Here is a 14,554-nt window from a genome sequence, read left to right as displayed (position 1 = left end):
TTACCAACCGATTTTGTGCAAAATGTTTGTTTCTTCCAATGATGTTTAAATACAATAAATCCTTTGTCGTCTATTTGTTAAAGCTTTCCTGGAAAAAAAAATCTATGATTGAAGATATTTTATTTTTTTGTGCGTGTACTGCAATGGGAACGGAATGATCCCGCAATTAGTTTTAACTTCTTCAACATTCATGCTCTGCTTCTCCGTACTTGCTGAAACTTTATATAATTTTAGACGGTGATTGTACACAATTTTTAATTCGTCATTTTAAATCGGTGATAAATGCAATGAATTTTAAGAATTGGATCTGCTCTGTTCCCTAAATAAAATCGGGCGGGTGGCAAGACAACCTGCGAAAGACGCATCACTCGCTTTGAGATTGTGTAGCAGGCAGCTCTGGTTCGGTTGGTGTCGCAACTCAAACTTCACCAACCCAGTTTTTGATAGATTTATTTTATTTTGTAGTTCCGTGTCCTCAAAAAGTCAAAACAACGGGAAAGGTGAAAGAAATTATAGAACGGTAGCTTCATAGATTATCCAAATTCCCAGTTTGAGTTTTTATAATGCCTTAATCATTCTCCAAAGCACGCACCATTTCAGTTGGGATTAACACCACGCAATTTACACCTCTGACGCCAGGTTTTACATTAACCATCTTATGTCACATTAAAAGGCTTTGAGGCATTTATTGGCCACGTTCACACTCATACACTCACAATTTTCAACATTTTCACAACACACAAATTATTACACCAATAACAAACCAGCTGCACCAAGGCACAGATTTAGCCCAACAATTGGTAGCCACTCAGAGCAGGAAATATGACGAACTCAAAACAGATCTGTGACTTTTACCCAAGTTACGGCCACGGAGGCATTCTAGATCCATCACTTGAGAGTGATCCACAAATAGATTTACCTGCAAATCCGATCCCCACCAGTCAGAAGTATGTCATTCACATCTAAGACTCCAGTTAAGTAATGGAATGAAACACTCAATAAATGTTATACCTTCGGACCATAGCGCCTGATGAACCACTCAGAAGTTCTTGGATTTGTTGCTTCAAACATGGTCTTCTCAAGACCTAGACGTCCAATGACCTTTGCAATTATGTCTGCCCTCAAAGAGTCAGCGTGTTTGCAGACATCATCAGAATCAATCATAATCATGTCTGCACCAGCTTCTAAGCATCTTTCGGCCCTTCTGATCAAAAGATCTACATCTTCAACATATTCTATAGAAACAGAAGTGATGCATCGTTAGAAAGATTGTTTACAATCTTGTCATTATCAGTTTCCTAAACAGATTGTAATTCTTTCAATATATCTCATCTGACAACCACTAGTTTCCCATTCAATATTCCAAAGTTCAGCACAACTTAGGCAATTTAAGATAAGAAAAGTGATAGGGCTTCAAACAAACCAAGCATTTCATTAAAACATTCAGCTTTGCTTCTTTTGTTTTATTTATTTTTTGTGTGGGTCTCTTGAGTTGGAGATACTTATACAAACAATCTGACCTCAACAACGAACCTCTGCACATATAATTGCCAACATGACTCAATAGGGCCCATTTAGGTTTGCAAACAAGAAATTGCTTAAACACTCACCTAAATAAAGTTTTGTAACAATTTGTGACAAATTAACTAAAAGGTCCCATATTTGCATTCATTCAATAAAGTATATATTTCAAGGAAGGTGCAATGTAGCAGTTTTCTGAGCTAATCTTATGGTGTTTATGGGTTTAAATTTGACCCTTCACTACCCTTGATAGCATGGATACCTCTGCTACCCACAAGTAGAAACTAAACATGCTTTCAACCAACCTCGATTTGTTGATACCTATACCAACCTCGATTTCTGGCTTCGATGCCAGAAAGAGTTTATCTGCAGCCAATGTTTATCATAAGAAACATATATCCGCATTGTTAACTGGCAACCTCTAGAAAAGCAGACAAATAAAAAAAAAAATACTAAGTTTCATGTTGTAATAACAGATCATCAACGAAAGTCCATGGTCATACCAGTCGACCGAGGTGCTCGAGCAACATAAGCCCCAAATGCTCTATCACGGTCTGAGGGAATGTCTGACTTATTAAACATTACTGCAAATTTAGGCTTGGCTTTCAGACCAGCACTCTTAACCAAGCGGACGTATCTGAGAAGAGTTTCTTCAGGAATCTCTAGTGATCCAACATTTAGCTCGATTGTGTCAAATCCCACCTGCTTACAATCCTTTTAAAAAAAAAAAAAAAGATATCACAGGGGTATATCCAAATCAGTTCTGCAATAATATTAAGAGACTCAATAGTTGTTTGTTGTAGCACAACTTACCTCAACATATTCTTTGAAAGCTGATGGACCATTACGAATCAAATGTTCAGCCCAGTCACCCGTACTTACATATACATCATGTTGGTGTGCCCTTTTAACAACTTCTTCGATAAAGGATTTTGGCATCAGGCTGTGGGAACCCCCAGAGAACTTCAATCCGTCGACAAACTGCCCCATAGACTCAAAAATGTCCTGAAAAGCATAATAACAGTCAGAAGTACCAGTAGAACCGCTGCAACCGCATCACCTCCCAGAGTTACACATCAATCGTGCTCCATTAACCAAGGACATCAGTACGTCAAAGCAAAACAATAAACCATGTCTTTTAACAACAAATAAGGACCATATAGCTGGAGTCATAAGCTTATTAAAAAATTCATCCATCTTAGGTAGGTGAATCAATTTATATCAGAAGGCATAGCATCTGGAGAGCAACTCATCTATAGCAAGTCATATGTACGAATTGAAGTGGCTGCGATATGATTGAAAGAGTGAAAAAAAAAAAAAAAGAGTTTCCACTCTTCTTATCATCATATTATGCCATGTAAGTTAGTACCTTATCAACTTAATAACAAATTATAAAAAGAAGGTTCAGTTCATAAAAAATAAAGAAAGAGAAAAACCTCGAGGACGTTATGGCTGCTGCTGAGAGTATAATGAGGACTTCTCATCTCGGTGACACCGAACCTCCGAGGTTTCTCTGCCCTGTCCTCGTCCTCGTCGAAGCTCTTCCATCCGTAATAATACCCAGACATTGATCCCGTTTGATTTCCTTTCTGTTTCTCTTTTGCTCAATCTTTCTCTTCGATTTTGTCTTACTTTTTTTTATTATCAAGAAATGGCTAGTTTTCTGGAGATGTCTTGAGCTCCTTCCAGAAAATAAAATGTTTTTCTATTTCCTGTATTTTCCCGTGTCCCCGCGTCATCTCTATTTTCCGTTTGTGTTTTAATTCAATCACCGCTTGTTCGATGGGCCCAATATGTTGTGCTAAAAATACAATTTGGGCCAAGCCTTTCCGAAATTGGACCGTGCCGTCCAATTAAAGGCGGGGCCCAAAATGTAATGAACGAAACGACTGGACGGATTCTATTTCAGTATTTCTGTACGGAAATGATCTATCTGAGCAAATTCGCATATTTCTGCTTCCTGAAAAAGATTGCTTACAGCTTACATGTGAAACCAGAAGTGTTTTATTCTTTCATTATGTAACATCAAAGTAACTCCCACCCAAACTTCTACTAACTTTATTAAAAAATAAACAAAATCGTAAGATGCTATTGAAGCTTGGCTTAATGATGGGCTTGTTCTCTCAACAAAAGTTGAGGTCACAAACTCAGAAAATATCTTTTCAAATATTTCTAGGATTAGATTTCCGAATTCGCCTCGATAGATTTTTTAATTGCACTACAAACATATGATAAATCTTACTTCCAGTAAACTTCATATTATAATATATGTAGATGTAGATTATAACCAAGGGTAACGGAAAGCAAAGATTTCATGTATCATTGAAGCCTCCATAAACCATTGGAAGCTGGGAACACAGCAATGATCACCTTAAGCATTGAACAATTCATCAATTTTACACTGTACATTACTCAACCTCTTGGTGATACTCTACTTTCCTTGTCACCCATGTAAGGAATCAGAATTTGAAAAGAAGAGTTACGGGGAAAAAAGAAGAGGAATAAAGAAAAATGTGAAGACAAAAGAAGCTTTTACTCTGTAACTCACAGCTAATCTCTCACGCATTTGTTATTAATTTTCATACCTGTTCCTACTTTATTCGTATTCTCCTCTTCAACAATAACTCGTAAAGCTTATCTAACCAAGAGGAAACAAAAAATTTCTGTAGCTATAAGATTTCTCCTGCCATTTCCCCCTTCAGAATAGCCTCCACAGGGTCTTTGCTTACCGCAACAATGCCGAAAAACATTGGGTTTTTGATCTGTCTCTTGATCATGGCTCTTGACATTACTGCTGGCATACTTGGCATTGAAGCTGAAGTAGCTCAGAACAAGGCATGTTTAAGCAATTTTAAGTTGAAATTATTGTTTCAGCATTTTGATAATAATAACCCTGAGTTGTTCCGTCAACAGGTGAAACATTTGAGGCTATGGATTTTCGAGTGCAGAGAACCCAGTCACAAAGCTTTTAACCTGGGGTTGGCTGCTGCTGTGCTTCTGGCTCTTGCCCATGTTATTGCTAATTTGCTTGGTGGGTGCGTTTGCTTCTGGTCTAGAGAGGATATGGCAAAAGCTTCTGCCAACAGGCAACTAGCTGTGTTTTCTCTCATCTTCGCTTGGTATGTGGTCTCATCCTCTGATAATTTCATCATCACTTCTAAGAAAATTTACCCCGAAATTTATTATATCAATTGTTGTTAAATAACAGGATCACACTAGCGGTTGGGTTCTCGTTGCTAATCATAGGAACAATGGCAAATTCAAAATCAAGAAAATCATGCGGGATATCTCACCATCGTTTTTTCTCCGTAGGCGGCATTATTTGCTTTATCCATGGATTGTTCACAGTTGCTTATTATGTATCCGCTACAGCCTCGGATCGGGAAGAAAAATTGGCTCGACAGGGTGGCCACGCTTAAATACATTTGCATTCTTCTTGCTTTCAAACTTTCTTGTTTATTTTTGCCAAAACATAGAAGGATGATTGTTTCATTTAAAATTTGTAGTATGATCAATAAGTTAAAAGTTGCTGAATTTGTTGACATTAAATTGATTCCAACACCAAATGTATTTACTATTGATCATCACAATTCACAAGTTTAGAGTCTCTGTGAATATACAACTCGCCTAGTGGAACACTCACTCTTCATTACCCTCGCTCTTCATAACGATTAAATAATATAAAGACAATTGCCAAGCAATTTGTATGCTGTAGTGTTGCAGTTCTAATGTCAGACCACCCTTGGTCAAAGCTAAGAATAAGATTGTTGATATTCCAAATTTATCAACATTACACTACTTCCCCGTGTTTAATTGAAACCAAACTGTTTTAAGTCCTCTTTTATGAAATTCAAGACTATCAGCAAGCAACATGATTTGTATGTAATGAAATCTAACTTATTCTTCGGATTACTTCCAATTACAAAGTAGCAAAGACATCAGTCCAAACAAAAAGGAAGTTTCAAGCCATTCAGCAATCATCAGAACTGAAGACAGATCTTATAACTTCTGCAAAGCAATATCCCTATTTGCTGTATACGTGTAAATGGTTTCAAGTAATCAATAAGAGGATGTTCCAAGCGCAAAACAGCAATATTCCACATAATTTCACTGATGATGCAAAGTATATAACATTACAAAGTTCTTAAGGCGAATACTTCATTTGATAAAATGTCTACTAGAACTCCACTCATCAGAGGTTTCCCAAGACAAATCCTCCTCCTGACTCCTACAAAAGATCTCTCGACAATCCAGCAAATGTTACTTAAACCAACAAAACCCAGTGTTGGAACCCAATACTAAACCAACAGACGCCAGTGTCAGATACCTCCATTCAGATTAAGAGTAACTTCCTATCTTTTCAGAAACCACCAGCAGTATCAATTATGTGAATGGGAACACCACTGTCCATCACAAATTCCCTTAGAAAACCAAGCAATCCTAGACTCATACGGTGAAATTTGGTTTACAGGAACAAAAGTCTCATATATCTAAATCTCTCTGGTACAAAAATGAATCAACTATTCTGTTATCTTCAATATGGCACCTAAACTGCCCTCTTCCAAATCCATTGTTGACGAGTCTCTGTGCACAATATCTAAACCTACAACTAGGAAGGCAACTGAAAGTTGAAAGAAAAACTTCCGTGCAACAATCCCTACACTCCACATGTCCTTCCAGAACAGATCAACAACTGCATCCCAAAATGCAATAGTTCAATCTTTAAAGAAGGAATCAGAAGATGTCCATGTATAATGAAAACTGGTTTTCCATAACCAGAAATTAACTACAATATATTTTAATAAGTAACCTTTTTTGTTATCTTATGAGCTAATTAGTTTCCAAATTAAGCACTCAAATGCATGGTAGTACTCCTCAGTTACAGCTTACGGTCAACATTTCAGAAAAAATGACAACACATTCAGGACATGTGACAACTGAAGACTGAGAAGCGAGGTTGTTCTCACAGAGAAAGATTGTAAAAGCCAGTTCTACATTTACCTATTCATTTAATTCCAAACCTCACCTATCTCAAACAAAATTGATGCAAAAATCAAATATCCAACATTCATTTCAGAGACCATGCCCAAAAGCAATATGCTATAGTACAATGAAAATGGTCTAGACTTAATTTGAATCCCTATTTAACAAGAAAGACACAATTATATATGCTTAACATGAATGAAACAAACAGCCTAAAGATGGATCAACTCATCAAAAGATGGTCTCTACCTCCATATTCCAGCAATATTCAGAATTTACCATCAACAAAGCAAAGATGAAAAGTGATAACCAGATCTACAAATTAAGCAGTAATATAATAGTATTCACTAGGAACAGGACAAAACATAAAGAAACAACAATTTAGAGGTCCCTGCCGGATAATTAAACCAAAATGAGCACATCACAAACATCAAATATATTTATCTGGCCATGGTAAGATTAAACTACAATCCATCCAAGACAATGATATAGCCACCTATACCAGAAAATTCCACAATCAACAAACGGTTAATATGTTTGTTATTCTCAAAACAACAACTGCAAGAACCATAACTTATACCTAAATAGAACCAGCAGCTTAATTACTTCATGGCTTCCAAAATCAACTTTGCCTGCTCCTTTATCAACTCATTCCGCTGCAGGAACAACTCCAACTGAGCAACCTGCAATTCCTTCCACCTTTCCTCCAACTCGGCCTTTTTGGCTCCTTCAATCATGTCCAATCCATCACGGAGCACAAACTCCTCCAAACCAGCCACACCAAGACTCTTATCAAACAAAACCTTGTCTTTGTCCTTCAAATTCACAGTCTTGTTGACAGCATTCCCTTTATCATTATCAACTTCCATCTTATCTCCTTCTGCCCCGTCAGTCAACTCTGCTTTCAAAGCCGCCAATGACTTACTATTCCCTTTTTGGTTCTGATTCTTCTTTGGTTTCCCATTAGACTTAGCAGCTGATTCAATGACTCCACCAGTACTTTCACCTCCCCAAAACTGTTTAGACAAATCATAGGCTTTCTGCTCGTGTGGCTTCGAAAAAGTACGATCTTCTCCTTTCTTTTTACCTTTTCCAAGATTGTTCTCAAACTTTTTCTTCAATCTCCTAATCTTGTCCACCAATTGAGCTTTACTAACATCCACGTGAAGCGAATTCTTGATATAATCATAGAAACCTTGCATATCTTGATTCGGATCAAGACCCTTTTTTGTCGAATAGTCAATCATTCCCTTTAGCACGACAATTTCATCATCCTCACTCCACAGCCTTTGGAAAAGCTGCTTCTTTGTATCCTCTCCAGGCTTTTTCTGTTCCTCCTCATCCGGATCCGCCTCCGGACTCTTCTTTTTAGCTCGTTTCGAATCTTTTGCAGACTCCTCGGTCTCATTCGGGCGTTTCGACGACAATGGTTTAGACCTGGGTTTTGTTACTTTTGGAGTTTCTTCCATAGGCTTGGTGGCTATCGGCTTCGGAGTAGCATCGGGTTCGGACTCGGATTCAGATTCCGACTCAGATTCTCCGGAGCTGAGGGACTTGGTTTGAGGAGTTGCTGGGGTAGCTTCAGGCTTTTTAACAGCCGACTGCTTATGGGTTTTTTGCGGTGGAGGAGATTGTGTCTTTGCCGGCTCTTGAGCATCCTCTTCTCCATCGCCATCGGATGACGACACTTCTTCTGACCCCGAAGAGTCGCCGTCTTCTTCCACTTCTTCTGATGAAGAAGCAGCTGGAGGTTCTTCCATCGGATTCGGCTTCTTCGGTGCCATAGAAAGACAAAGACCGATAGTATATGAGTGTTGTTACTGCACGAGGACTAGGGTTTGCGGAGAGGTTTATAAATTATAAAACAAATTGAAAACAGTGTGTACGTTTGTTCTAAATCTATTGTCTGTATGGATCCAAGCCGAAAGGCCAGGCAATTAGTCACCGTTGGATTTTAATACTTTCTGATTTGATTTCCTTGGGAAATTCGGACGACAGCCTAAGCCCCCATGCTTGCGCTTGGCCCATGCATTACCCTAGTAAGGCCGTGTAGGATTGTACTCTAGAGACTTAAAAATAAATTTTAAAAAATAAAAAGTTAATTTTGATATTTAATAAAATTTTAAAAATTTAATTTTATACTTAATATATTTTTATATACATACTAACATATATTATGAAAATCTAAAATTATTCTTATTTAATAAGAAATAAAACCATAAAATATACATGTAATTAATAAAATAAAATTTTTTATTTTTATTTTTATTTATTATATATACACATAATTATATATTTATGTGTAAATAAATTTTATTGAACATTATATTTATTTAAGTTATTTATATTCTTACAATATCTTAAAAGTGAAATTTATCAAAGATATATGATTGTTTTTAAGGGTCAGGCTACAGTGTAACTGTGGTACAGTGCCACAGTTGCACCAACCGTTGGATCCACTCAAATGAGTGAGGTCCACTTAAATAAGTGGGAATCCAACAGTTGGGTGCAACTGTGGCACGGTACCACAGTTGCACCACAGTTTTATCCTGTTTTTAAACTTATTGTACTTTTAAAAATAAATTTTATCAAATATTTAATCAGCTCTTTTCACAATTAATTATTTTTATAACATAGATATCATCAATCATTTTAAAAACTATACTATTACTAAATTCCTCCTAATTTTCTTTTTGTTTAATATAAAGATTACATTGATATTTTTAATCTTCACTTTTTAATACATCGGAATGTCGCACAGCAGATTACAAATTCTGTTATGGTTGAAAACTTGAAATTCGTTGTTGTGACTCCATTTCCCTTGAACTCTCTTCTTTGTGCATACAAACCTTTTTTTTTTTTAATGTCGGCAATCAAATTAATTGAAACTTTGTTTCCAAAGTATTTAAATTTTTAGCTACCTATTGTTGTTTCTTGAAATTTAAAATCTCCTGTTATAATAGCTACTAAGAGTTCAGTTCATGGTTAGAAGGTAATATTTAATTTCATTGTTTTTTATCCTTTTTTTTTTAATTTCATTGTAATATTTAGTTTCATTGTTTTCTTACTGGGTGTGTTTGGAACCTAGGATTATGTGGTATTATAAAACTATTCACATTAGTTTATTACCAAGAGAATGTTTGGCAAAATTTGAGACCTCATTGTGGTGCATTATAATGCATCACAATGAGGGAACCTCGGGTTTGTGTAAATGCAGGAGCTTTTGCCTCAATTGAGGCAAATTTATTTTATTAAAATATTATAAAATAAATTATATGATAATATTATTTTATTTAATAATACTATATTCTATTATAATATTATATTTATATATTAATGATTCATATAAAAATAACATAATAATATTATATTATTATTTACAGTAATATTAATTTTAAATTAATATTATTCAAATTTAAATATTTATTATTAGTTATATTAAATTACAAATTTATTAATACATTAAAAATTAAAATATTATATTATAAATTAAAATATAATATAATATTATTGGATAATAATTTATTAATTTATATTAATAATTATAATATAAAATTATTATTTACATATAATATTAACTTTTATAAATTTTATTTTATTATAATTATAATACAAATTTTAGAAATTTAATCATTAATTTTTAACATCTACCAAAAAATTGTTAAATTTCTAAAATTTAAGATTTCTATATTTAGTATTTTTCTAGGTATTAATAAATATTATTTCTAATTATTTAATTTAATTAATCACAAAAAATTAATATAATACAATGCAACACCAAATATAGTCTAATTAAAAATTAATACAGTACAGTGCAATACCAAATATTGTATAGTATTAATATAATACAGTGATAATGTAATACAACATAATATAATACAACAACATTAAAATAGTACAATACAATATAATACAATATAGTGTGCCAAACGTACCTTAAGAGTCAAACTAATCGAACTATTATCTTAAAATAAAAATATCTATTAAATTTTAAAAAGGTCAAATGGTCTAAAATACTCTTATTCATATATATATATATATATATATATATATTCATTGTTATCATATAAAATTAAAATATTTAATTATTGGGATAATTAAACCATCTTTAGTAAAATCTATATAATTTACAATCAAAAAACTTTTGAGTGAGACTAGTGGCACACCTCTAACATTCTCTTCAAACCTCTTTTCTATATATATCATTTTTAATTCCTAAAATAACCCTTATTTGCTGCATTTTCTTCATAAACACGTGCATAGTAGTTATGGGAAATTAAAAAAAATAAATCTGTCAGACGCTCTCTCTCTCTCCCCTCCCCCATTTCAAATCATTTTCAATTTTTTTCTCGATATAGCATTCATGAATTTTTTATTTTTATCGCCATCTCTCTTAGTTTTTCTTAGTAGGTAATAACTTGAGTGTATATCTATATAAATAAAGAGAAGTATATGCATATCCCAAAAAAAAAAAAAAAATTGGCCTAAGTAAACAAATTTCATCAAATTATCTTCCCTACAAAAACTTAGTTTATATTTAGATCAAATTCTTATTCTATGAAAATTCATTGTTTTTTCAAAATTTATAGATTTAAAGGGCTTATAATGGAGAAAAAGACTAAGAAAACAAGGTAGGTGTGTTTAATTAGGTAACTTTTATGTTTAATACAATTTAAAGTATAAAAAATAAATTTATAAATACAAAACAATGGGGTTTCATAAGAGATATAGAGCGGTGCCAACAGCGTCACTCAAAAACTTTTTCTTTGGTAAAAGGTTTACTTAGAAAAGCTGCTGTATGCTTTACAAAACGTATCCTTAAACCGGGTCACCTCGATCCATATATGTTCTGATTAGTGCTCTACTCTTACTGGCATTGCTAATAATAATTCTCTTTAAACTCGAGTTTTTCGTATCTTTCTGGGTAAATCCGCGAGCAGAAGAAGTCTTCATCCTTTAGAAGAACTCTGGAGGCTCTTTATTATATTTTATGAAAAAAATGACATTAATGGATCCAATGGCTACTTTGTTATATAGAGTCTTGATATGATGATATCGGGAGTGAGTGCTTCTTGCGTAATACTTTGCTTTCTCTTTCTTGAACAAAAATGCTGATATAGTGGAAGAGAAGCTGCATGCCCCTGTATTAGAAGACCCCAAAAAAGATCGAGTGGATTGGGGGCCAAAAAAAAAAAAGAAAAAAAAAGGTTATTGCCTCATTGGTCCTTTGACATTTCTGAGAGAAAATCAAGATTTAAAGAATGCTATTCCTGTTCCTACAACCTTAGAACAAGCGAAGTTATTCTATAATTCATCAAATAATAGGAAAAATGTTTACCTATAATGTTCTGTTGAGAAGAATATCGAATATGAGGTTTGCTACTTCGGAGATGCATAAGGGATGCTAACAGAGAGAAGATACAACCACAAAGGAAAGTGTAAAGTTGAAACAGGGTCGCACATTAGTCATCTTCTCTTATTCTTGTTGTTTATCTTTCGTTCTATACTTTTCTTTATTTCAATTGAAATGCTATTTAGTTTTTATTGTCTTCTGCTGACTATATCGTTCTGAGTGTTGTTTTACTTTTCCTTTTTTTTTTTGGTTTCTGTTTTTGGATTGCATCTCTGCTCGAAATAGTATGGATTGCTCCATTGAGCTTCGCTTGCAGTTTATTATGTCACCAAAAATTTATGCACAACAACACTACAAGATTGATGCTCCATATTTGAGGGCCTGCCTGCCAGTTTCTTAGCAGTTAAAATTATAGACGTTTCACCCTGGACAAATTATTCTCGATACTTTGAGCGGAACGTCAGCTTGCAATAAAATTCACAGAAGTTGTTGCCTCACAAAATGAAAAATATAGTTTACATCAGATTATATTAATTCTGCTTAGCCAACCTTGGAGAGAACATCGTTCAGGGTAGATACAGTCTCCGCATAGTATTTCTCTGCTTCAGGAGTGCTCTTAATCTTTGCCGCATGGTCAAGCTGGCAGACGAACCAAAAAAAAATCCAAAATATTCACATTAAGATTACTAATTATAAATTAACAAGCAATCAACTTCAGAAGGAAAAAAAAAACTCACATTGCCGATGGTCTGGAAGAGCTTTCCAGTGAGGTTCTTGAGGGATTGTTTCTCATCTTTGGGCTTAGCAGAAATGATAGTGTTGAGGTCATAGCGAAGGTATGAGGCCCTGAGACGGAGATCATTCTGAACATAGGGCCAGGCCTTCTTGTCTATTAATTCCTTGACATTAAGAATATCCTTTGCTGACGCCTTTGCTCTCTCTGCTGCCTGGGCTGGACTAAGTGGTTGGATGAAGAACCTCTCCTTCAGTGGCAGATCCAGGTCTCTTGGCTCATCGGAGTTCAACGTTCCAGCTGCACGCCAACATCAAGATTTCCAAATTTCATAAAGAAACATTTTGAATATCAAGGACTTATAAAGACTGGCATATATTTGGTAAAGCTTACGCAATCCGCCAGAGGGTGGGGGAGGAGGACCAACTTTGATGGGAGTGGCATCAGCAAGTACAGCTTGAACAAAGGAACCTGAGGCCACACCTGCAGCAACAAGACCAAGCATAGCACGGCGGCTAGTTTCAGGCTCGTTTGATGCCTGCTGGGCTCTAACAGTGAAACCAGGGCGAGCCACAGCAACTCTGCTGTTGCTAGGGGCGTTCAAGCGGTGTGGGCCACTGAGCTGGAAGCTACCTTCAAGAACAGCCTGCGAGTGGGAGGATCCACGTAAGCCAGCCATTGACGCCATAGCTTGTGCCATTTTTCACTAAATCGGGTTTCAGAAATTTGCTTCTTTCAATTGGTGGAGAATTGAAGCAGTAAGGTGAAATTATATTTTTGGATACTTGGGTGATGTGGTTTAAGTTTTGTTATTTGCGTTCTGCGATGTAGATTGATTTTGGGCCAGCACCTTATCCGCCGTTTTCTACTTGGATAAGTTGGCTGTGGTCTTTGCCAATTGCTTTTAGACACGTGTCATATTGATGATTTTTCTTGTTGACAAGTTAGATTGGGTCTGAGTGTGGGCTGGTGGATTTTTGACACGTGGATTCCACCAGATTGTTATCCTAACATTGCTGTTTCACATGAATTACTTGATCAAGTGCATCCTTCAAGCATATTTATAAATGGGCACATAAATCAACAAAATTTTCTTTTAAGTTCGCTACGATCCCAAATTCTAAAGACGTAACCGACTCTTAACTAGCCTCTCTGTTATGGTGAATTGTACAGAACATCCACTCAATGATGATATATCCAAGCATCAGCCAATAGCCACCGGTGACAGACGGATCCATAGAAAAAGGGGAAAATAAACGGTCGATCTCTGTTCATCAAATACTAGGCTAGTTTCATGGTGTGTTGAGGGATGGCTCTGTTTTAACACCCCCGCGAACTAGAAGCAATCCTCGAATCCGCTCTTATACGAAAAAATTCTTATTTGAAAATAATGCGGAGATATTCCCAATAAATTTTTAATGGGTGTAAATGGAGCCCGATCCCCAATTATATATATTTTTTAGTTTTAAAAACATGATAATTTACAACATGCGAGTAAATGAGTTGAATCCCTCATTAAGAACATGTTCAAAAGCCAAAAAATCAATACGGCATGCAAGTATACTGAACGTCAGCTTTATAAAGAAAAAATATGCCCACCACGATTTTGGAGGATCAAGTTACCAAAGTTTCTACTATAGTATCTATATCTTTTCAAATCCATTGTAATCACTTTTTTTGGTTTAAATATATAAGGTAGCGTTTACATTTTGGATTGGAGTGAGAATCGTAGGATTAAGAGTGTGGAATGAGAGTGGGAGTAAGTTGTTTACTTACATTGGAGTGGGAGTATGGAATTGTCTTGGATTGGAAATAAATAGTTTTAATTACAGTTTTACCCTTATTTAAAGAATTATAATTTTTAATTAAAAATTAATAAAAAATATATTTGAAAAATAAAATATTTATTTTATTATATTTATAAAGTAATAATATTCTTAATTATGTAAATCATATTTTTTTAT

General features: G+C 34.9%; 4 protein-coding genes across 5 annotated transcripts; 1 reads left to right on the top strand and 3 right to left on the bottom strand.

The window, feature by feature from the left end:
* Positions 1 to 529: 529 nt before the first annotated feature.
* On the bottom strand, positions 530 to 3,253 carry LOC18051776 (protein HEAT-STRESS-ASSOCIATED 32). The gene is made up of 5 exons (XM_006449079.2): positions 2,958 to 3,253; positions 2,335 to 2,526; positions 2,025 to 2,235; positions 1,012 to 1,235; positions 530 to 919 (listed from the first exon to the last, which is right to left on the bottom strand). Exons 1-5 carry the CDS (start codon positions 3,087 to 3,089, stop codon positions 809 to 811), a joined length of 870 nt encoding a protein of 289 aa, XP_006449142.1. The 5' UTR covers positions 3,090 to 3,253; the 3' UTR covers positions 530 to 808.
* Positions 3,254 to 3,933: 680 nt separating this feature from the next.
* On the top strand, positions 3,934 to 5,138 carry LOC18051775. 2 transcript variants are annotated; one of them, XM_024191639.1, is made up of 3 exons: positions 3,934 to 4,356; positions 4,435 to 4,640; positions 4,730 to 5,138. In XM_024191639.1, the coding sequence occupies exons 1-3, from the start codon at positions 4,258 to 4,260 to the stop codon at positions 4,938 to 4,940; spliced, it is 516 nt and encodes a 171-aa protein (XP_024047407.1). In that variant the 5' UTR covers positions 3,934 to 4,257; the 3' UTR covers positions 4,941 to 5,138. The 2 variants fall into 2 exon arrangements, with proteins under 2 accessions (XP_024047407.1, XP_006449141.1); XM_006449078.2 differs by having other exon boundaries at positions 3,934 to 4,640.
* A 1,787-nt stretch (positions 5,139 to 6,925) lies between these two features.
* LOC18051774 (probable transcription factor At1g11510) lies at positions 6,926 to 8,426 on the bottom strand. The gene has a single exon (XM_006449077.2). The coding sequence runs from the start codon at positions 8,286 to 8,288 to the stop codon at positions 7,107 to 7,109; it is 1,182 nt and encodes a 393-aa protein (XP_006449140.1). The 5' UTR covers positions 8,289 to 8,426; the 3' UTR covers positions 6,926 to 7,106.
* Positions 8,427 to 12,275: 3,849 nt separating this feature from the next.
* LOC18051773 (oxygen-evolving enhancer protein 3, chloroplastic) lies at positions 12,276 to 13,430 on the bottom strand. The gene is made up of 3 exons (XM_006449076.2): positions 12,984 to 13,430; positions 12,595 to 12,890; positions 12,276 to 12,496 (listed from the first exon to the last, which is right to left on the bottom strand). Exons 1-3 carry the CDS (start codon positions 13,288 to 13,290, stop codon positions 12,398 to 12,400), a joined length of 702 nt encoding a protein of 233 aa, XP_006449139.1. The 5' UTR covers positions 13,291 to 13,430; the 3' UTR covers positions 12,276 to 12,397.
* Between the last annotated feature and the right edge of the window lie 1,124 nt (positions 13,431 to 14,554).

The sequence above is a fragment of the Citrus clementina genome, unplaced genomic scaffold (genome assembly GCF_000493195.1).
Source record: "Citrus clementina cultivar Clemenules unplaced genomic scaffold, Citrus_clementina_v1.0 scaffold_2, whole genome shotgun sequence".
In the NCBI taxonomy this organism is placed as follows: domain Eukaryota; kingdom Viridiplantae; phylum Streptophyta; class Magnoliopsida; order Sapindales; family Rutaceae; genus Citrus; species Citrus x clementina.
The sequence above is the reverse complement of the archived record's forward strand: the minus strand, read 5'-3'. Positions and strand labels throughout refer to the sequence as shown.